Raw genomic sequence first — 24,567 nt, 5'->3', positions numbered from 1 at the left:
CGATGGATTGTAATGTGGCTGCTTGAGGACTGCGCCTTCGCTTGTCATTACGCGTGGCGTTATCTTCTAAAGCCTGTTCCGCCTTGCGAGATGAGGCGATTACGAGTGGCGGCGTGTATTTGAAGCTACGGTTCATCGCATTTGTTATGTTTCCCTTGAAGCTTTCTCCTGTGAACAACGCGGTGAACTGTTGCCTGTTGAACTGTGTCGTGCAAATGCCTTAAAAGTTATGTACGTAGTACACGTTCGTACGCACGCATGGAGACAACTTTGGAGATAAATTTTTTTGTTTCATAGTAGTCGTTTGTGAAGCTGTGCCTGCTTTCTGTGCACTTAGCGAAGACGATGGGGATCTTAATAGCTCGCTCTGTCGTGTGTTTGCGTACGTAAACCTCTTAGAACCTCTGTCCTGACCACACGATTGATCTTTGATGGTGATACAAGGCCCTAGATCGCGACTGTTGGTGATGCTCGCTGGTCGCGAAAGGCTTGCGAACCTATTTCCATCTATGAGCCAGCATATGTGGTATGATATTATACAATACGGCGCGAGAAATAAACGCAGAATGGAATCAGAAATGTATACATCCTTTCGTGGCACATTTCATCGTTGGCTTTGTCTTTTTTCACCTTTTGGTAATAATGCCACGCAGTACGTACTATGACCTAGTAGGTCGAATCAAAGATGATATACATGACATTCGTTAAGTGCCACTTAGGAACGAAAAAACAGGCCAAGGCAAGTTCGAAAGATGGGTCGAGAACGTGTCATGCAAATGTTTATTTTATATACGACCCGCACTCGTGGTACAGATACCTACGCATATCATAAACTTTAGACAAAAGCGTAAGTTGGTCAACATGTGTTTGCGACGTATGATACGCGATAGCTGAGCAGGTATATATATTCAAGCTCTTTTGGGGACACGATCACTTTCATGTGACTTCGCATCGTGTTGTGCAGTGACTGATACATGTACTAAAAGAGACGTGAGCTTGTCAAGCCGTCACCACCGCGGCAGCTCACCTTGCATCGTTCTCAAGGCAGCGTGCGCCAGCCGGCTGTTTCGTTCGGGGACACGGCGAGTGATCGTGCAAGCGTACGAAGTCGTATCCCAAATGCGTATGCTCGAGAATATTATTTCAGCTTTTTGGCGAGCTTAGCTACGTATTTCCAAGCAGACAATGAAAAAAAAAAAACAACATACACGCGGCACATTATTTTGTTAACTGCCATGACGGTAGACTTTGTTTACGTTTACGCTGGCTGTCCTGCGTTCGATTTTGCGGCCTTCGGGCCGTCGCCAGGCAGGCGCGTAGCCAGGTTACGTCATTTCCTATCAGAACCGGATGCAGCAGTAGCTTTCGGGGAGCCCGGGGGTCTTCAGAACCAACCCAGGAATCCGAAAATCGAAGAGCCCCACGGGAAGGAGGCAAGTTGGGTAGCTTGCTTGAAAGGTCCGCGAAACTCGCATGTCGAAAAACTTGGAAAGAGTGCCTGCACGCACAGAAGTCAAAGCATAGCCGCCTGCATCGGTTCGCGCGGTGTTGTTCGAAGAATCGGCGGCCGTGGTCAAAAAATAGTTTTGTTGCGCCGGCGGGTTTTGTTGCGCCAACGTTGTGGGGGTGCCGACACCCCCTGTAAAGTTGTTTGTGCCGTGTGGCGCATGTGTCTCGCCTCAAGGCCGCATTTCGGGTGACTATCGCCGGGCGATAGGTGGCGTTGTGTTCGCGTTGAGTGTCGCCAGTCAACGCCAGCGCTACAACTCTACCACTGTTGGTAGAGTGGACGCGCTGGCGGTGACCCCTGGCGAAAGGCAGGCCTTGGTGGCGGGCGAGAGTTGAGCGAGCCTCTTCTGCGCTTGGCAGCTGCCGTGAACGATTGTCTCTCGCGGTGGGTCTGCCGTGGACGGCATCGCGGGCCGCCTGCGGTAGGCGTTGGCGACGCCGCCTTGGGTGTGTTAGCGTGTTTGTCGTGTTATTGGGTTTGTTTGGAGTGTGTGTGTGTGTATATTGTGCAAGGATGTCCTAGTGTGTTGATCACAATTGATGTATTGATTCGGCAGACGATATCGTCGTTATAAATTAGTTAAATAAACGTGTATGTGTTTGTTGGTTTGTACCGACCGTGTCTTCTGTGTCTGTTCACTCCAAGAGCGTGGCGTGGTGCTCGCTCGCCATATTGAGACCCAACAGCGTGGCCTCTTGAACTTCGATATTTCGCGATTGATTCTACCCAAATTAACAGCCGTTCTCGAGCTGAGTGCGAAGTGAGCGGGAACAAGTTCTAAACTTGAAACCAATTGCAAATTATCAGAGTCGGTGGGGTAGCGTATGCGCGTGCACTAGATGCAGACTATCGAACACAGTCGGTGGCCGACGACACCAACGACAGTACCAGCGATCAAAACCAGGGTAGATGGCGGACCGGTCTTCGAAAGATCTGTGGCAGCGTGAAAACACTGGCCTCGTCTGCGATGCGGGGTGCTCAGAGTAGCGGGAGGACAAAGGACGGAGGGGTGCGTAACAAAAAGGGAGTAGAGGCATGGAGGAAGGAAACCTTCCTTTTACCATGGGTTGGGGAGAGCGGCAACTAGAGGGTCACGAAGGCAGGATCGGCGTTTAACAATAGGAATGTAGGGGCACCTCGCCGATGTCTGATCGGTGGTCGAAATTGATTTCCCGGGAAGTCGGCAGATCGCTGACTCTGTTCGCTGTAACCGATGAGCGGCGCTCGAAGACATTCATTGTAAGTGCGATTTTGTGCCATTGAACCAATGTATATTTTCACGGTCACACGGATATTGTTCATTTTAAGCAAAAGTTCGTTTTAAGTGGGGCCGTTATATGTGGGCTTGACTGTACATGAAATACTGTATGCCACAGTTCCTCCAGCGAAAAGCTACTGCCACAACCCCCCCCCCCCCCCCCCTCCATTGAAAGTTAAAAATTGAATTTATGTAAATGCGAGGTGGAGACATTAAAAAAAGCCCTGTCATGCTATTTTGTGAGACTTGAAGAAGAATGGCGGAAAAGAAGCCCACACCTACGGAAGTAGAGAGTGACTTACGCTGTTCCCTGCGTGGGCTCATAGCCGATCGAGGCGGAGGTCTCCTTTCGTATGGTGGTGAAGGCATTCGACGCCTCTCCTCACGCAGAGGCAGTGGAGATGGCCTGTGCTTCCTGCCAGGGCTCATGCTCCTCCGGTGCCCGTGACGGAGCCTAGGTGATGGGCTCCTGTAAGGCCTGGAAGAAAAATTTAAGGAGAGATGCTCCTTGAAAAACTTTTCTTTCAGATATTTGTGACAGCTCAATGAAACTTTCAAGAATTAGAGTTTTAGGTCCTCTTTTCTATTTTCTTTTTGCTCTTTTATAGCTCACTTGGTTGATTTTTTGCAGACCATGCAATTGTAAAAACAATGCATTTTTGAGCAAGCTTATGCAACAATAGTGAGCATAAGATAGCACTAAAATATAGCACATGTTGCTCCTAATGAATTGAGGAATGCAATAAAGCAAAGAAACGTTGCGTAACGTATGTGTGATGGCCTAGTGAAAAATTCTAATGCCGAGTATCGGTTTTACCATGCTCAAGGAACAAGCTTTTGAAATAATCTAGCTGAATATGCTCATGAAAAACCTCTGAAAGTTGTTCCTTTAAAACCACAATGTGTTAAACATCAAAAGCGTACCAAGCTTGATTACAATCCGACTTACAAGTCCACAAATTTTAGTGCACAAACTCTAAAAATGCAGTAAAATGAAAAACCGAGAAAAAAATGTTTGAAAGTTAAAAAATATGTTTAATAATATACTGTTCAAGCGATCTGCAAGAAATTCACAGAGAACGTCAGCAAGGTTATTTATTATTTATTTATTTATTACATACTGCCGGCCTCATATGGAGGCCTTAGGCAGGAGTGGGGCATAAATACACAACACAGAACAAGCTCGAAGTACTGAATAGAACTGCACAAACAAAAAAGAAATACATGACTGCAAATCAACGGCATTGGCAAAACATGCAAAAACAACGAAAGGGAACCAATTGTACGGCAGTTAGTACTCGCATAGCACAAGGTACTCACATTAAGTATTTACATAGCAGAAAGCATTGCAGGTACTGACCTGGTACTTACATAGCACAAAAGTCAAAGGAAAAAAGAAAAAGAAAGTTTCACCATTTATTCAAACACAGCAAAGTGAAAGCGAATGCAAATGAGTACATGACTTTACATGACGCTTCGAGCATAGTGGCGATTAAAGAACTTAATTTCTGATCGCCTGCAGAAACGAATCAATGTTGGAACGATTGTCCGAGGAAAGCAAGAGTACGTAAAAGTGTTTGTTCTGCACTTCAGCTCGGCCACCTTTTTTGCGTGAAGAGACCGAGTAAAGCGGCTAATGGCAGGTTTTATGAATGCGGACGAATCAACTCGTAGAATTTTGCGATAGAACAAATAAAATAACGTTAACCTGTCATGACAACGCCTTGTTTAAAGTTTCTCTAGTCCTGCTTTCTGTAGGAGGTGGGACGGGAATGTTTTCCAACTATAACTATTATAAATGAACCTAACAGATTTTCTTTGGATACTTTCCAGCTTTAGTTTATTAGAGGCTGTCCAGGGATCCCAGGCCGCCGCTGCATACTCCTATATGAGCCTAGTAAACGTCCTGAAGGCTAATAGGTTTATTTCCATTGTTGAGTGACCCAGCGTGCGCCGAAGATATCCCAGTTGTCTGTAGGCTTTTTTAGCAATAAACGTTACATGTTCATTCCAGCGTAAATCGGAGGTTATCATTACTCCTAAATACTTGAAGCTTTGCACTAGGCTTAAAGGTTGATTATTGATGAAGTAGGTAAATTTAAGTGGTTTATTCTTGCGGGTTATGGTCATTGCTACCGTTTTTTTACTATTAACCGTCATCTGCCATGTACAACACCAGTTTGCAATTGCACTTAATCCTTGATTTAGCAGGACCTGGTCATTAGGGCTAGATACTTCCTGGTATATTACGCAGCCGTCTGCGAATAACCAAATTTGGACGCCTATGCTCTGAACAATATCATTAATATATAGCAGGAAAAATAGAGGCCCGAGAACGGAGCCCTGCGCAACACCAGATGCCACCGGAGCTGAAGGAGAAGCTGTGCCATCAATGACTACACATTGCCGCCTTGACGAGAGGTACGCAGCAATCCAGGTCAAAAGGCGATCATTTTTGAGAGTGGGCTTCAGTTTTAGTATCAGCTTGGAATGAGATACCCGGTCAAAGGCTTTTTCGAAGTCTAGAAATATTACATCTATTTGATTATGTCTGTCTAATGCCAAAGCGAGGTCATCTATTTTTAAGACTAGCTGGGTTACTGTAGACATCCCTCTACGAAATCCCTGTTGCCGATGGTCGATCAAATTATTGCTCTCAACAAAGGAAGATATGTGCTTAAATATAAAATGTTCAAGCAGCTTCACAGAAGTACGTAAAATCGATATAGGCCTGTATGAAGAAGGTGATGATTGGTCACCTGATTTAGGTATGGGGGTAATTTTAGCAAATCTCCAGTCATCTGGAAGTTCCACACGAATCAGTGATTTGCGATATAGCAGAGTTAAATACTTCACGCACCATTCAGCATATCGCGCAAGAAAAGCGTTCGGTATTTCATCAAAACCAGGAGATTTCTTTGTGTCTAATTTAAGAAGCAACGTCAGGACCCCCTCCTCACTAATGAATCTGTCATCAATCGGCAGTATTTCTTCGAGATGCGAAGTTTCTGGAGCACTGCCATTATCCTGAGTGAACACAGAACAGAAATATGTGTTAAGTACTTGAGCTATTTCAAGTTTGTCGTCGAGTACTGTGTCACCGGCGGACAGACGCGGCAGAGACTTTTTTTGCGGTGACAAGTGTCGCCAGAACTTATCAGGGGATGAGAAAAGAAAGTTTTTTAGTGTCACGTTTCAGAAGTGCACTTTTGCTTTTTTGATACCGTTTCCTAGCACAGTGCTTAGCTCAGTAATCTTTTCAGCGTTAGCGTTTGTTGGATGACGTTTGTGCCTAGTTCCCGCCTTTTTAAGCTTACGCCCCATTCGAACGAGGTCCCTCATAAAAGGGTTACAGCTGCACACGATCTTCTGTTTTTTTTGGCACGAACTGTGCAATGCATCGAAAAACTAGTTCCTTAAAGAAACGCCACATCTGTTCGACGGAGCCATCAGTTGATTCGTACAGAGTGCTGAAGTCAGAGAACGAACTACCAAGTAAATCTAGTACGTCGACGTCACTAGCATGTGTAAACAACGAGATTATACTTTCTTTTATTTGAAGTTTCGAAGAAAACTGCATTTCTAAAGTTAAGGATACCATCTTGTGATCAGAAATTCCTTTTTCTTAAAAAAATTATCTTTTTCTAGGTTACCTAGAGAAAGATAATTTCAGAATGACCCAGCATCATATGTTGGACCCTGATAGTCTCTGAAAGCTACCTCCTTCCGACAGGTTCTTTTTTGCCGCACTGCGACAATGGGCCCTTGCTCTCTGGCTTGTGCGAAGTTTTCAACGACGGCATGTCAATGGCTGTGAAAGTTTTGCCAACGGCAGCGAAAGTATTGTGGTGCTCTGGCTTTGGAACACCAAATATTGCACAAAACCACACGAGCTGCTCGTGTCCAATGCCAATCGCACGTGCTGCGACCACGAACTTCATGTTCATGGTAAAGCTGTCCCGTGCACTGCTGCTGATGGACATCTTCTGGCTTCCACTGCATGACAAATACACACAGCTTGGCGTGTATGAAACAACAGTTGCAGCACGTGTGTCATTTCAGCAATACAGTTCCGACAATGGTGCCAGTCATTGTTGTCTACTTGCCGATTCTCGAGCAGACAGCTCGCACCGATCGCAGTTGGGGGCATACTGTGCCGCTGTCGAAGCTCTGCATCGCAAAGTCTCACAAATAAATGTCTTCCGCGTTCATCCTGACACGTGCTTTCGTGGTCGAACATGTTTATCCTTCGGTATGAGGCAAAGCAATTGATGCTATGAATAGAGCTCCAACAATCCAAATTGGTGCGTTACGCGGCTAGGCCTAGTAGCACATGAACCTCCCGTCACCGAAGCTCACTGCTTGCATTTGGGGCATCTTCCCTTGTACTGATGCGTCATCACGAATTTCCGCGAACGAAAGCCGCGTTTCTCGCCGGCATCCATGGTGAGCAAGAAGTGCAGTGTTTACTCGCGTAATGACCCCCCCCCCCCTTTAAAGAAAAGTTGACGCCGATTCGGGGGGAGGGTTCATTACGTGGAACAAAAATGTCACGGGAGTTATAGCAGCCAAAATTTTGCGTGACAGCTTTGTTTGTTTTGGCCAGTGAAATGCACGACAAATCTTTTTTGTTGCCCAAAGCTCTTTTTGTTTCCTCTCATAATGAACGCCCACGGATCGACGCCAAAGTGCCTTTGAGCCACTCGGTTCCCATCTTCCAGCGTATGCTGTTTGTAATCAGCGGTGTGGATAACCTAATGGCCAAATGCGCCTTGCGCAGCAGTTGTCCCAACTAAGTTCACAACGTCAAACCCTACTACAAAAAACGCAACATCAGATGGCGACGCACAAGCACTGCGGTACACGATGGCTGCGCATGATGCACCATCAGTGCGGTGAGTGCAGTTGCGCTTTGCACTGCCTCCGAGATGGCGTGCGCCTTGTTTTTTGCTTTGTTTTTGTGCCGCTGTGCTTTCATCGTGCTATCAGCAAAGAGGTTTCTCCTGCATTCGACAGATGGCGCTTTGCCGCAAAAGGCGCGACATTTAAACTTTAATTGACGTCGACTGCACTTGCAACTGTTTGGCATGATTAAGATACTGTTTCAACTTTTATTGCTTTGTTATTTTGCAACATAATGGCTTGATTTAACATTGTTTCAATAGTGCCACGTTCCATTTCCCAAGTTTTGTTATCGTCCCAAAACACTACACAATTCTCAGCGCAAACCGCGCCTGCAGTTTTCGAGAAGGTTCCGGACTGTAGTAGACCATTTCGATAAGATCACGCCTACTCTGCGAACTGTACAGATTATTCTGGAACCTACGCAACCACTAGCGATAACGCTAGAACATTCGACGGCAAGAGTATAAATGCGGACGTGCTTCACCGCTCGTCAGTTGTTGATCGACGGCCGACGCTCCGTTCGCCGCTATCAGTCCAAGACTGCTATTGTAATCGGACTTTCCGTTTACTGAGCACAGGTTCGCCCAAATAAACAGTTAAATTCTAACGTAAAGTTTCTTGTCTTCGGCCACGTCACGACCCCGTGACAATAGTAAGCGGCAATGGCTATCATACATGCCAATATAAAATGAACAGATACATTAAAAACGCTTTTTTATTTTCTTTTTTCAAGGACTGAGGTGGAGGGTTCATTATGCGAGTGGGTTCATTACTCGAGTAAATACGGTAATTACGGCAGTTGTATTCGTCAATGTCTCAGCAAAAGCAGGAGAACGATGAAAGAGCGCTCGCACCTGGCTGCTCGGCTGAATGCTTGCAACCAATGGCAAGGCTTCAATCATACCATGCGACTTCAAAGGTCCACTTGCCACACTAGAATGGCAGTGGGAAATAATTTTTTGTTGCATTTTCAGCGAGAATGCCGTGCTGCCGAAGTGGCCTCAGGCCTACATGCCCGCAAAATTTCAAGAGCCACCGAAGCTGCAGAGTGAAGTGCCCCGTGCGTGAAAATAGGGTGATTTCACACTTTCACAAGTTACTGCAATGCTTTATTTGTATTTTTCGATAACTTCTATTTCAGTTGTTCTCAAATGGGGGTCCGCGAAGCCATTTCTATGATCCACGATACCCTCACCCGCATTTTTCTTCAAGTGTGACTGTGCCACGTATTGACGAACTGTCCAAAATGAAGTGATGTGGCACTTTTGTTTGATGTTTTTGGTAGCAATAAGGGCACCTGTTTCACGCTCCAGTTGTGTTAATTTACCTACAACCCCCCTTCCCCCCCTTCACTGCAAGGGGTCCCCGATCCCTTCTACCAGTATACAAGGGGTCCCCGACACATACATGGCTGAAAACCACTGTCCTATTCGATTCTCAGCTTTGATTGTTCAACATATTAAGGAAAAGGTTTGGAGGAATACAAAACACAACAAAACACAAAATAAGTTTTCCCCCCCCCCCCAAAAAAAAAAATCTCGCTTTCTCAACTTGCACCTCCCCTTAAAGGGACACTCCAACACTATTTATTGCCCGATTTTTTTTTTATTCGTGGGTTGTGTAGACTGATGTACAGACACATTAATGCAGCAAGAACGACAGTGACAATGGCACGCAGTCCTAAGTTATTCGATTCAAAAAATTTAAAATACAAGAAAAAAATGCTACCCTAAACTTGATTTTTGAGGAGCCACCTGACCACATTTCACTCACCCAATGACATCGATTGGGAAGCTCCCCCCAATGAAATGAGCTGGGAGGTCCCACATAGAGGAAGCTTATACACCATTGTTGCTTGTTCTTAACAACGCCACAGTAAAAAGCATGGTGTCTGAGGCTTGACTGTGTCAAAGTGAGGTATTTACTGCTGTTTTTTACAACATCCCGAGTCACTCCCTCCTTTTATTCTGAGAAAGAAACTTGTGCAACGAACAGGGCAGTATATGAACATCCGCCTCGCACAAGGCAAAAATCCAGTCGCAAAATGATAGCCAGCGTCTCTGTCGTGCTTTGTAGTCACAGTGACATATTTTGTTGCGGTCGCATCTTTTTGTGGCTCGATGAAAAAGCACAGAGAAGAAAATTTACACAGATCGGTAATCTTAGATCCTACGCCACGATCCCCTTCAGCATTACAGTTATCCAATCATATGGCGGTAACTATTCGGCATCGTTTCAGCCCGCAAGTTCTGGCGAGCGCCATTACATGGTGATATAGTCGGCAGCAATGCAGTGACTTTATTGCGTGATTAAATTGTACATCATTTGATATCGGCGCTTAACCCATGCTAAAATTATCCCCACCTATGGGTCAACACAAACCACAAATAAAAATCACAGCATATCCATGGGGTTAATGATGACGAGTGGGCAAAGATCCGGAAAGAATCATCGGTTATACCGTGAATCTTCCATGTATAATTAGCCCAGTCAATCATGGTGTAAAGACATCACGAGAAACACTGTATGTGTATAGGTAGAAAGTAACTTTTACTTGTTCTTAGAGACGATGAATGGCTTGCGATGTCCCTTCATTGTGACGGCTTTATGGTCCGTGTAATCAAGGATGAGCACTTCCTGTATAGGTTGCAGTGGAAAATTTGCAAATACTAGGCCAATGCATGTTCTTCGGATCGTGGTTGGTTTCATATGGTCACACGATATACATCTATGCGTCCGTCCGGGAGTCAGTCTGTTCGTGCATCCATCTGTCTGTACGTCTGCTAGTCTGTCCGTCTGTCCATGCATGCGTCCATCTAGTGAACCCTCCAAGCACCGCCATCTCCCATTTCGCATCTCATGTGGCACATACCCGCTCTAGAGTGGGTATGTGCCACCGGTGGCTACATACATCACCAACAACAAACCCCATGGGATGTACAGACCCACGCCCCCGAGAAGCTTTGCCCCTAAAAATAGATGCCTCAGAAGTGTTGGTGGGCCCCTTTAAAGGAACAGTGGGAGTGGAGTTAGGGCACTCAATAACAATCTTCATTACCAAAGCCACAAGACACCTCACGGGCAGTTTAGCTAGCAAGGCTATTGCAAATGTGATGAATTGTGGCCGTGACTGTGCAAATTCATTACAGAAGGACTTATAATGCAAACAAATCTTAAGTTATTCGTTGGCCTGCTGTTTTTAATGGACTTAAGGTCGCTTAATTAAAACTGCCCAACTGCACTAATTCAATTTAAGGGGGATGCGGGCGCTAAAAAGTTATTATGAATCAATAGGAACGAAACTGCACCGTCTTGACCAGCTTTTTATGCTGATTTGAAATCTGTAATTAGTTTTTTGTAGCTGCACAAGTTAAAAAAATAGCGGTTAAAAAAAAAGTTGTGGCTGCTCCTTATGGGCCTTTTCGGCAATTTCGGCATACTGAAACTTTCGGTTTCAAGTGCATGACCCCAACGCCTAGGCTATGCTGTAGGGTTGATGCTATTTCCAGTCATTTGCTAACACTGCGTAGGTAAGAAAATGAATGAACACTCACTGTTTTTTTATTTTTTTTCCTGTTCACTTTCATTAATATCTTCAATTATAATTTGTAAAATGATGCTAGAGTAATACAAATAGCATCATCCCCAAGATAGTTTAAACACGAGTAAAATGATACCAAATATGGCATTTTTATTCAAGAACAAAATGGGAAAAACCCTCGTAAGGCTGAGTGCATTGAGCAAAAGCATCAAACAGATAAAGATGCATTTGAAGTTTCAGACAGCTCTAACTGATGTTAGCGAACATGTTAGAGAACATGAATTGATGTTAGATACCCACGTTATATCATTTGATAGGTATAATGTGTATTAGAAAAAGCAGGGGGGGGGGGGTCCTCAAATTGCACTAGCTAATGGGAGGCTCTACAGAAGGGGCTTGCCTCACGCATGCGCTCTGGCCAATGAATGAGCGTTCAGAAACTAGCCTTTAGAAAAGGGACAATAGAGGGCGTTCATGAAGCGACACCATTTTGAAACGCAGCAAAATTCACAAAAAGAAAACAGCTTCTAAACAAGCCTAAAATGGCAACAATCGGCTAGCAGCTGCACGCACGGGAAGTTTGAACTAACTTTGCCTCTTGCGATGCATTAATCAGCTCCCGCTGCATCTAGAATAATAGTTTTAATCTATTTCCCAGGCGCAATTGGTGATAATATTTTGGGGGCAGCTACCTGGAGGTACAGACATGCCTAAAATGTGTTTTTTCTCATAACCGTCTTTTTGGCCATTTTTCACTATTCTAAGACTCGCATCCCCCTTAAGACGCAAGCTTCTTGCTTGCCGATACCTAGAAATATCTGCCGCCTCTTGCTGAGAACTTGCATATTCATGTCACTAATATTCATAAAGAGGCCAAAAGCCTGCTTATAGAATGTCTAAACTGGCCAGACTGCACACCCCAACAATTGCACGGTGAATGAGGTAGATGAGAGAGACATGACATGCACTTTCCTTGTTATCTACCCCTTTCACTTGCGTTGTTATTTACCCATTTCTGTGTTTTTAATACTCGATGGAATCTGCTAAGAATGACGCACCTGCCACGTGGGGGGCTTGGCCGTTGTCTACGTCTTTCTGGTGATGCCGAGGCCCCGGAGCCAGAGGACGATGCTGACCCACTTCGTCGGCGGCCACCCTGCCACACAAACACCAAGAAAGGCCTTCGCATAAGCTCTGCCAAAACCTGCCTGTGGAAGTTTTCAATTAAATAGACAGAAATACAAACACGACTTCATTAGGCAGCTCCAGCACAATGAACAGACAAGATGCTGAAGAATTTAGGAGAAGTTAATCTTTCCAAGGCCTCTTAAAAAGTAAGAAATAAAACACCAACCTCGTTAGGCAGAACCAGCATGATTAACCTAAATTGCTAAGGAATCGAGGTAAAGTACAAATTTCAATAACTGCGTAAATTTAGTGAGACAAATATATTGCAAAATACAGCTTCAACCTATTGCCTTTGATCACACGTATGATGTGAAAATTCTAAACATCTATCTGCCTCAAACTACAAATAGCAGACATGTTAATTTCACATACACTGTTCACTCTGATGATGTATGTGATGATGGAAAATCGATACATGCACCTAAGGCAGTGTGTTTCGCACGTTAACAGATTTTGTAACACAACACACGTTTTAATAAAGGAGGTCTATGCAAACAGGCAGATACCCACTAACCCGCCTGCGTCCAGCTCCTCTCGGCTTATCCCCAGGTGGCCTTCGGGCAGTCGGGCTCTCGTCTGAGCTGCTTGCCGACTCCTCCTGGCCCTGAGAGCGATAGTGGCGCTTCTGTTGAACAGAGTTCTTGCGCTGGCCCAGTTTTTCTAGCAGCGGAGAGACCTGAGCACACCAATGGGGGAGAACCAGTGAACACGTCCTCCTTTACGGATGTACATGGGCTCCATCAATACATCACTGAACAACACCTTGCAAGTCTATAGCAACAAAAGACTGAGGAGCTCCCATATTGTCCCACAAATGAAGCTGTGCTTATAAGGTCCTGTTCCTGAGTCATTCCTGCACTGTGCAACCATGGTGCATGAAAAAACAAAAAAAGAAAACAAAGAAAAAACAAAAGCTTGGAAAACTCTACAAGTGCAGTTGGTGAGAGTCATTTTAAATTTGCATATATGTTTCATAACTTTTTGAAAGAAACAACAAAAGCTGTCCTTGGCGTGCATCCTGTAATACTCACAGAACACTAAGTGCTGACTTGCTGGACTTTTGTGAACATTCAAAACTGGTTATTACTCTGAAGAAACATCAGAAATATTGTTAAGTACAGTGGAACTTTCCCGACCTACATTTTACGATGAGTCTGTTCAACCCTGGCAAAATTCCCCCCAAAACAATGTACAGTATGCTTATAATGAAACTCGCAGAAGTCGCGAGTATTTGCACAATAACCGGTACCACACTACAGTTCAACCCGCTTATAACGACATATCACTTATAGTGACCGTATTTCCATGCACTTATGATTTTCCTATGCTACCCTTCGAAAATGAGGCCACATACAGTGAACATTTCTCAAAACCTCCTACTTTTACATCGAACACTTACGGCACGGTCGGCGTAAAATATGGCGCATACAAAGTGAAAAAATATGTTAAAACAGGCATTCTAAAGCATGTGATACGTATGGGCTCACGCGTTCCCCGCTGCAGTTTACTTGTGACGATATTGTAGACCATGGCGAGCACCACACGCAGATTCCGGATGTTGCAGAGGTCACTCCCTTCCCAGATGTTTATTCAACGGCTGAATTAAATTTTTTTCTATTCATTTTTCGGCAAAAAGACACACAAAACAAAACATCGCAAGAAACAAGAGAAGGTGGGGTGGGTGGGTCTTAATTGCAAGCGCCCACATCGGCGTTGCGATCTTATAGTGGCTTCGAGTGGCCGAACACAAGAGGGTAGTGTTTCCCACTAAGGTGAGAGTATCAAAGAATCAACACAACTAGCAGAATTTATTTCCGTCAAAACAACTCACGTATGTCTTCTTGAGACACATGTGAAAGGACGGAAAGGTGCAGCTGGCTGCAGCAAAAGGGCGAATTTTGTTCACAATTAGATTCTTTACACAGCAACGGCAAAATGTGTCTAGCATTTTTTACGTCTTTGTGCCTTCACAACTAAGTCGCTTTATGCCATCTACGATAGAATCTGCCAAGGTTTTGTCCGCATAGTTTGCGGAAAGCAGCATTACTTTGACAGGAATCGCGTTGGACGTGCACACACTTTCAGGGTTCTGTCAGTTACGTCGTTGCCATACATAATCGGGTCAAGAAAGACTACGGTTTCGTTCACAGCAGTTGCGGCAACAACAACCACACGCACTGCAGAAGGCAGTGCGTGCGCTGGTCACGTGCGTACTTCCTTAGATTCAAGTAAGCTGCTCTCGGCCTTCGTTCGACGGTTTCGGTACTATCACCTATGGAGGAAGGAATATACTGAAGAGAGGCTGTTACACCACATTTTGTGAAGCCGGAGAGTAAAGGACTCCACCACACAAAGGAGGAGTCCTTTACTTTGCGCAACAAGAGGGAGGCGAGCCGATTTCAGACGCCCGGGCTGGGCGGCACCATCTCCGCCATCTGATAGATGAGCTGGAAAAGCGAAACCTATGTGCTGATTATGAGCAAACGTGTTCCGATACTCGCTTGTATAGCATCTGTGTGCCATTCGCATCCTCAATACTGCTTATAATGTCAATCTACAGTACATTTGCAGATTCTCACATCCGTGTTTAATCCGCTGAATGCAAGAGAGCAACAGCCTGAATCGGCCGGATAATCGCTACGACAGGCTAATTTTCTTCTGCAGATACAGTAAGCTTGTGGTACGGAACATAATTCAACAGTGAAATGCTAGTTAATTTGTCATGCTATTTCATTCTTTGCCATGTGTATCACGATACAAGCGCAGGAGTATCGTTCCCAGCAGCACAAGTCGGCTGACTGTGACCACATTGAGGAGGGGGGGGGGGGGGGAAACTTGGCCGAAGATGAAGTTACCGCGAGCAAAACGTAAAGAGGAAGCGATAATTGAATAAATAAATTATCTTACTGTGTCAGGCACATCTAATTTTTGACTCTGCAAGCTCCAGTAAGAACAGTGGGCCACGTACTGCTTTCCGATAGTTGTGACTGTCATACACGAGAGCGGTTTACCACTGGCTCTTGCATCAGGAGCTGTAGACGCTTCTGTTTTTCGTCTATTCTAGGATTCCTTTGCTGAGGCACACAACAGCACAGTGCCGTAGGAAAACAACAAAGCAGCGGCGCCAACCATTTTCAGAGAAGTGGTCGTGAGCTTTTAAAACGACCACTTTCGACCTCAAAACTAAACTCGCAACCATGAAGACTAATGCTCACTGTAGGCTTATAACACATCGCAAGCAACACCTTTGAAGTGCAACAGCTGCATAAAAATGCACACTCATAACTCCAGCTGGCTATCAACAATGCGGTCATACAAAGGGTGATGCAGACAACTAGAGACGCTGGCGTGCCCACCAAATCCCACAACCCCCCTGGAAAAGCACGTGACTTTCGCCACACTTTTTGCTCTGCAGCCCGCGTTGCGAGGGCCTCTCAGCTTTACTTCCTTCATGGTATCACCCGCTGTGATTAGGAAATGTGTTCAGAAGATTTGAATTGAGGCTCAATTAACACGGTGGAATTTTACGAATTCTTATCTGCCGCGGTTTCGCATCCCCGAGATTCTACAGTATGTTTAGATGAATGCCTCTTAAATTAATTTATAATAAAATGGGTATAAGTGCAAAAGACCTGGAGAGGATTGAGCTGCTTTTTTGACAATGTGGCCAGATCATGCACAAAAATTTCGATTCCCGGGAGATTTATTACGGGAGATTTATTACAACCGTACAAATGGAAGAAATGATCAAAACGGTCAAATGGACTGCGTAGCGGAGAGGCTCCGCTATGCGGTCGCTGTCTTTAGAAAGTGTCGGCACTAGAAATTTCCGTGCGCAACTTCTCTTGCCATGAAAATGCTGAAGCCGAAGTAGAAATGCTTTGCAAGCTGCGTGCGAAATTGATTGACTCGCTGCAAGGCAAATGTGTGCAGATGCGCATCATCGATTACTTCATTTAATAACGGATGTCCTGTGATTTGTGAATAAATGTAAGTTTTCTGAAACTCACCCTTGTGTGTTAGCTCAATGCACATGCGCCACTGCATGAAGAGCCCTCCGTTTATTTAGCTTTCATTAATTCGAATTTCTTTTAATTCAAACAAATTTTTGGGCCCCCTCGAGTTCAAATTGTCGAGATTCGACTGTACCTCATTGACTCAAAGTCGTAAAAAACAGAGAAAAATTAGAGATTTTCAAAATAAGCATAGTTGCACTATTTCCGGGAAAAATGAGCGCTTTTCAGTAAAATCACTACTGTACTTACAAGCTCTCCAGCGGCAGTGTCTACTTTTTCTTTTTGTACAGGTTTAAAAGAGAAAAATATAACATTAAAAGAACGTTCAACGACTGGGTTTTGCCACACAGCCACACCATCAACGCCGCTTCAACGTCTGGGAACTTCGACCCTCGAACCCGCTTGCACTGGCTGGAGAAGCACTGCTGAAATCCATCCAGCAAACTACGCCAAGTGTGGGCAGAGGGCCTACTTGCTCTGGGCATGTGTCCCATGACGTACCACAGGGTTGCTTGATAAAGTTGATATGTCGCTAGGCTGAGATGTCAAACACTTCGCGTTCGTGGCAAGCATCAACGTAATGGCAGGTGCGGCTGAATAAGAAAAAAATAATCGACGGACTTCAGGCATAGCAGCATCGCGCGAACTTTGTGAAATGGTGTGGCGACCAAATTTTCGTTCCACTCCCAGTCACGATTTTGAGTTATCCGCATTCTGACCCAAAAATACTGCGAGATAAAGGAGAAAATATACATGGGACGTATAGGAAAATATTCGGTGCCACAAATTTCAGATTAGCCGATTTTTTGAGATATGCGAGTTCAAGTTAATGAGTTATTACTGTAGTTCCGTTTTCAATCTGCGCACTGGCCGTGGACATGCCTTCAGAACTAAGTCGCTGATACCCGTGATCGCATGAATGCAGTTTTGTTCGCCGAGTTATGGCAAGAGTCTGTCTGCCTGTGATGCATGCGAACTTTTGTGATCGCTAATAATCACTTCAAAACGACCGCATTTGTGTTCAACAATGGTTTCGCATGGCCCCTTCAAAGTCGCATAATCGGGGTTCTACATTCAGGACTGTGCATGTAAGGCACACTCCTGAATCTCAATGAATTCTTCCGGAAGATGCACATGCTTGGATGTCATAGTGCGAGCACGATCTGCGCACAAATTCATACCGCTTGCCGTTTCTCTGGTTTTGCCTTCTTGACAGAACCATGGCTTGAACTTGAAGCGGATGAGGAACTGGAAATGGACCCGGCTGGAGACTCGGAACGGTGCCTATTTGGAGACACAATAAGGGATAAGGTATTAGTGGTGTGGTTAAAATTATGTGAAGCGAAAATTTGTAAACTGAAACAATGATGGAAATGTTCAGGTGCATTTCACAGCCATTTATTTAGAAGGTAAAATATCCATTACAGTTGAGTCCCTTCATAAGAGACACTTGGGGTAGGAATTGAACTGAAATGAGGATTTGGTACACTGCCTGTAAGACACACCTCATATATGAACAAGAACTGCTCCTCGGTGCATGTCTCTTGTGAAGGACTTTAGCTGTAGAAGCAGCTGAATTTTTCTCAGCAGATGATCCAAGAAAGCAGTTAGAACTGGAACGAATCCACCCGTATGCTATATTGTCCCTCCAGCCTTTTCTCATTTTTGGTTGCTTGTGTTGTCCATTCTTACAGCATGCAAAATCAAAAATAAAGCATAGAATGACTCACCATTCCAGGATTATTATGTTAACAATTAATCATACAAAAATATTAATAGTAATAATTAAAAAGAAGGCCAGGAGCCCTTGTTTCAGGAAAATGGGGGCACGCGAAGCTTGGCATGTGTGCGCCTGATGTTCTTTCTTTCTATCACACAGTGTTATGCCACCTCTTAACTGTTTCCTCCTTCAATGACAGGAACTGAACTGTCATACACATGTTCAGCAGTGCAACACTTTAGTTTACTACAGGAAACAATAACAATCACGTGTTGATATTAAGGCAACAACGAAATCACAAGTTGTCTCAATAAACTTGAGAAATGATCAGATTGATGCATAAACGGCTGACCGACAACAGGGCCGCGATAGAGAGGGCATTAATTATTTGAAAATAGTCACATGCGTATAAATACGCATGTGACCAGTGCACCTTCAATAGCTGCATTTTTTGGGCTTTGGAAGTTGTTTTTTAGGGGGCAAAGCTCCTTAAGGCGTGGGTCTCTCCATCCTCCGTCGTCGTACGTAGCCGCGGGGATGCGAGATAGATAGCGGTACTTGGAGTGTTCACTAGATGGATGCACGGACGGACAGACAGACTAGAAGACGGACGGACAGGACTGATGAATGGAGGCACAGACAGACGCATGAATGGTCGCGCGGACAGACGGACGAAAGCAAGGACAGGCTGACGGACGCTTCGCCCCACTCATCATTTACTCCGTGAATATGCTGCAATTTTTTTTTCTTTTTAACCGTCATATGTGCAATACCAGCGGTACTTGTGAGGCGATAGAAGCTGCACTGAAACAACCCTTTGCGTCAGTGCCCAGAAGCACGTTAGTGCATTGACTGGTAAGAGAAGTGTGGAATCATTGCAGGAACACTTACCGTCTGTGCCTATGAGACTCTGGACTTCGGTGATGGTGTGAAGGGTGCCTCCCGTGGTGTGGGGACTTGCGCCTTCGAGGACTGCGCGATCTTCTTGGTGATCGAGACCTGGGTTTATTAATAGCATACCGATGCAAGTTACAACTTGTCTGCAAGGTCCTAGTGGCTGTCCCTCCCTATTTTACCCACTTTCAAACCTTAAATAAAAATTCTTCTAGAATTTACACTTTCAACTGATAGCATCCTTGTAAAGATTTACCAGACTTATCTGGCTGGAAGTTTCAGGTTGTTTGGACTACATCACAAATGCAGAATGCTATGCAGTTTCTCAATGCTCTAGCATGCTACTATGACAGTTCTTTCTGCAGGAGGTGATGTTGCTAAGCTGTGGGCTGTCATAATTCAACTTATGACTCCTCGTGAAAAAGCCAGAATTTCTCCAAAACTACGGTGTCAACCTACTTTACCAGAGATCCTAAAACTGAATTTAGTGAATGGAATTTTGACGTTCTGAAAGTGGTCTCAATAATTAGGAATTTTAATCCACCCCCATTCGTTGTCACAATATATCGATTCTCAACAACGCTGCACACTCACAGCCACTTCTGAATTTAGCTGTGACAGCTAGGACTTGCGATTTGCATCACCATTTACGTACACATGCTCACCCACTGAGATTTGTAAGAGCCTGTTAATTTCAACTGCAGTTGCTACTGTACCTGCGACGTCGATCTTTGGTTGGCGGAGTGCGCTGCCTCCGTGGGCTCTCGGGCCTGTGCTTTTCTGTACTCTCTTTCCGAACTTCAACTATTGGTGATGGAGCTCTAGAAAGAGAAGGCATGCTTGTACAAACTGCTATTCTATGCTGCAAATCTACAGCAGTAAAAAGAGGCAATCAGCTGGGCTTCCCTAAGGAAGATAAATAGGTGAATGCCTAGATCACACTGCCATAATACTCTGAAAGACTACAAGATTTCATGAGTTTTGTGCCCTCAAGAATTTTCTCAAGGGGAGACACTGCTCTTAAAATTTTTTTGTATTTTTTGGATTTTATTGAAGCTGGGTGAGCTAATATTATGTGTGTGCTGATTTTCAATAAGTAGTTTTCTTTTATGTGTAGTTGTTAAAATACAAAATATTTTTGTGCCTTTTGGGGAGCAAGATTGTTCATAAACTGAGAGTGCTACAATGTAAATTAGCATGTCACAATAATCAAGAATCAAATCTGACTGCAAAGCAACAAAAACGGATGTTCTAAATCAATTTGATTAAGCGTCATAATACCGTATTTACTCACATAATCCTCGCACTTTGTTTGCCGGAAAACTGATGCAAAGGTGGGGGGTGCGAGAATTACGCGGGGAAAACTTTCCACGAAAACCTACAGAGCGAAAAAGAAAACGAAGTGGCCGCAAATCGGGATTCTCACACCAGCAACTTACAGCAAGCTTTGAGAAGTACTAATTAGAACTTACCTCAACAATAAAGGCAGAGATACAACACAAGACAAGATTTATTAAAGACACAAAAAGTGGAAGCAAAGAGTCGAAAATAAGAATACCGTACGCAAAGCTTGCGGGCGTTGCGGGCGTAACGGTAGCGTTCGTCGCTCAACAGGAGCCCTCAAAAGGTAAGCGTGGGATGTCAGTATTGGGCTGATGGCTATTTAACAGAATCGTCCACAGTTTCCTTCTGGAGAAATAAAGTTTACCATCAATCCCAGTTTTAGGCACACGGCAGGCCTAACGCGCCTTGGTGGCTTTAAGCTGCTGTCACCAGTAGCGAACACAAAACTCGTAGACTCCGAAGGGCTGCCGGCGGCCCTGTTGCCGTTGTTTAGTGCATTATCTATCACTTGCAACTTGAAAGCAGCTGTGCAGCTTCAGTATCGCCTCATAACGAGACAAGATTACCGACACAACATACAAAACATGCTGCAACGCACACTGACCACTTTGACTTGGCTTGGATTGAATCTCTGTGCAATAGTACGCTTGATGCTTAAGAGATGGCGCCAGATGGCGTGCGCTATCATCATCAGTGGCCGGAAAGAGCAGACGACATTATGGCAGCAGTTTTCGGGGGTGCGATAATTACTCGAGGAAAAAAATCGTATTTTTGTTGGGCGATGTGGGGGGTGCGAGAATTATGCGAGTGCGAGGATTACGCGAGTAAATACAGTACGTTGGACATAGAGTGAGTCAAATTCAAGCTAGGGTTTCACTGGCAAACGTTCAACATGTATGAACTTTTCTTTTAATGGGTTTAGAACATCCATTTTAGTTGCACGGCAATCAACTCCGATTATTGTGATATGCTGATTTACTTGTGACTTTGCAAGTCTAGAAATATAATACCTTGCCCCCCCCCCCCCCCCAACAAGCTAATAAAATATTTTGTAATGGCATATATGAAACCAGTACACACATATAAATACGTCAAGTTTCATCACTATTGATCAAGAAATAAAAAAATATTTTTAAGTGTCATGTCCCCCCTTGATGTGGTATTATTCTTCAGATAATTTAGTCTCGGTTTCACGAAGAAGATTCTAACAGAGTTATTTATACATACAGTACATGCTCACCTTATGCAAAAACTGTATTCAGCCAACATGTGCATCATGCAAAGTGAACATTCTACAATAGATTCCAGATAAAAAGGACCAGGAAAATGTTTTGATAAAAGGGAGTTTCATTTACCAATCATTTTAGGGGTAGTCCCATTTGAGCGGCTACTTCATTTAAAAGAGTTGCGTTTACTGAGTGTCTACTCTAATAACTCATAAATGCAAGTTCAGCCAGATGTGCATTGCATAAAAACAGGAAATATCTTGTAATTAGACACACTTCTCTTTGGGCCTTGGCTCTGACACATCTCTCCGAGGTAGAGGCTCAAGCTCCTTCTCGACAAACACCCTGTGTGGCCTTTCCTCGGCTGGCTTTTCCCTTGGCTTGACCTCGGAATGGTTTGGCCTCTCTTTTGGCTTCTCCGGTGATCTGTCTCGTAGAGATGCAGCTGCAGCTTCCCTTGCCCTATCAACCATTTTCTCCCGCTCACGTTCTTCTGCTCGTCTAGCGCTGTCATGCATCCTCTCTTGCTCCTCCTAATGATGGGAAAAAGAAATCCCCATTAAAGAAGAAAGGAACTCCCAAAATGCTTCTACCTTAGTATGGAACTGAAAACAGGTACAAGCTGCTGTACTGAGCAAGGTATCGGTAATACGTTTCACACTGCGACAAACTTGGTTTTGGTTTAGTACTCAACTCGCCATGCAAAACATACTTTCCGTTATCTTAGCCCCACGACATGAGTGAGATTTAAAATTTATTACTATCACCTGAAAAATTACGAAATATCAAGTTATACATAAAAACTTCACAAGATTTGTTAAGTATAATGTTGTCGTCGGCTGAAGGACGTATGCGTTGGGTGCGGTGGTCCAAAAAGCATAGATTGTCTGGATGGGTAATCACGTGTTTATTCTCACTCGAAGGTGGCAGCCGAACTGCCGTGAGAAGCGAGTCGAGACTTGCTTGTAACGGGTGGGGGAGAAGTTGTCAACCGGACACTTGCAGGTATGGACGCCTGCAAGGTCGTCTGCTGCAAAGAGCCCCAACCGCTTAGACGGTTGAGGCTCACTCGGGAACAAAGCTGCGTGTGGAATTCTGGACACAACATCTCCTCCCTCCTTAGATTGTTGTTTGAAAGCGGTCTGGGGGTTGTCGTGGGCACCTGGACGCTCTGGGTACGTTCAAAGAAGCCCCCGCTTATTGCGTGTCATTGTCCTTGTGTTCCGGTCCAGCCGGCGCCGGTGCTAATTTATCTTGGACGAGACTCCAGGCTATGTGTGACGACGCTTCGGTCGAGGTGCTTGCTTGAAAGGGAGCCTCCCTTGGCGTATTAACTGACCGATGTAGTTGATTAAGGTGGCGGCGAGTGGCCTTTCCGTCGCTTCGATCCAGCCACGGCTTTTGTTGAAGTAGCGTGAGTATACGCCTTGTCCAATGTCAATTCTTCCGCAACGCGGAAGCTTTTTCTTCCCTCGATGACGTTTCCAATGAGGGCACTGGGATACCGTATTTTTGCGCGTATAACCCGCCCCTGCATATAATCCGCACCCCCACATTCAGCTCACCGAGAAAGAAAAAAAAATCCTCACGTATTGCCCGCACATTTGATATACAGGAAAGGCTGTACAAAAGCTACTGCTCAAGCAACATAGCACATATGTAGACAGAAAAAGCTTTATTTAGCAAGCAGAATACGCTGTCTGTAAGGCCAGTCACAATTCACTCACTATCGCTGCTCTCGCTAGAGCTAATCACTTGAGCCGCAGTCCTCACTATTATGCACAAGGTCATCTTCGGTTCCATTCATGTTGTTTGTGATGCAGCATTTCTTGAAACTTATTCGCACCATCTCACCTGGAATGGCCTTCCATGCCTCGACAATCCACTTGCAGAATAGGGCAATATCAGGCCTTCGGACTCGTCCTGTAGGCGTCAAGTCGTAGCAGCCTTCGGTTATCCACTCGGCGTAATAGCGCTTGACATGCGCTTTGAAGGGCTTGTTAAGCGACACATCTAGAGGCTGCAACATTGACATCATTCCACCGGGTATAACAGCTAAGTCGGTGCCGTTGCGTGAAAGGCGGTCCTTCACTTCCTCAGTTGTGTGGCCGCGGAACGAGTCAAGAATGAGCATGGACCTCTTTGTGAGCATCGAACCGGGCCTCTTCTCCCATACCATCTTGATCCAGTCTACAAACAAGTCACTGTTTATCTACGCGTTCTCGTGTGCGCGCACCACCACACCGGCAGGCAAATGAACCTTTGGTAGAGTTTTCCTTTTCAAGATGACGTACGGTCGCAGTTGCGTGCCGTCAGCGAGGGCACAAAGCAAGACTGTGATGCGCAGTTTCGTGTTCCCGCTGGTCAGCACGCTCACTGAACTGCTGCCCGTCTTCTCAATCGTTGTGTCCAAATGCATTTCAAAATAAACAGGAGTTTCATCCGCATTGCCTATTTGCGAGATAATGTAATTGTGCTGCTTTCGCAGGCCAATTACATATTTCTGGTACTTGAGAAGCTTCTCCTCAAAAGAAGCTGGCAAGCGTTGACATATTGTAGTCCGCCGTCTGATTGAGAGCCCTTGCCGCTTCATAAAGCGGTGCAGCCATCCGTGGCTCGCACGGAACTCGTGAGGTAGGCCTAGCTCCCGCGAAAGTCGCCGCGCTTCCACTTGGACCATCTCGGTCGATACGGCGTGACCCCTGCTTCTCACATCTTCGATGAACTTTGCTAGCTCCGCCTCCAGCTCAGGGTAGGCACCGGTCTTGGGGCCACGAAATGACCTACGGTCGCGGTGCGCGGCTTGTAGGCTCTCTTTCTTCTTTCTCCACAGTCGCACGCAGGACCCGTCCACATCGTGCCGTCTTCCCACTTCGCCATTTCCGAATTCCTCAGCGACGGCGATGATCTTAAGCTTTTGCTGCGCCGTGAAGGCCTGCCGCCGTACGCTACTCATGGTGACAGA

At 45.0% G+C, this 24,567-nt stretch overlaps 1 protein-coding gene across 2 annotated transcripts in view; it reads right to left on the bottom strand.

Annotated features, from left to right (window-relative positions):
• Srrm1 (Serine-arginine repetitive matrix 1) overlaps nucleotides 1-24,567 on the bottom strand; it is a 67,418-nt gene that overhangs the window by 27,309 nt on the left and 15,542 nt on the right. For both annotated transcript variants that reach the window (XM_037426167.2, XM_037426169.2), the window contains 7 exons: nucleotides 21,879-22,135; nucleotides 19,749-19,853; nucleotides 19,030-19,137; nucleotides 17,600-17,702; nucleotides 12,917-13,078; nucleotides 12,273-12,370; nucleotides 3,071-3,246 (listed from right to left, as the gene is read on the bottom strand). In XM_037426167.2, coding sequence (XP_037282064.2) covers nucleotides 3,071-3,246; nucleotides 12,273-12,370; nucleotides 12,917-13,078; nucleotides 17,600-17,702; nucleotides 19,030-19,137; nucleotides 19,749-19,853; nucleotides 21,879-22,135 — 1,009 coding nt within the window. The remainder of the gene's footprint in view (nucleotides 1-3,070; nucleotides 3,247-12,272; nucleotides 12,371-12,916; nucleotides 13,079-17,599; nucleotides 17,703-19,029; nucleotides 19,138-19,748; nucleotides 19,854-21,878; nucleotides 22,136-24,567) is intronic.

This window comes from Rhipicephalus microplus, chromosome 5 (assembly GCF_043290135.1).
Source record: "Rhipicephalus microplus isolate Deutch F79 chromosome 5, USDA_Rmic, whole genome shotgun sequence".
Classification (NCBI taxonomy): Eukaryota; Metazoa; Arthropoda; class Arachnida; order Ixodida; family Ixodidae; genus Rhipicephalus; species Rhipicephalus microplus.
Note: the sequence above shows the minus strand (reverse complement) of the source record. Positions and strands in the feature narration are given on the sequence as shown.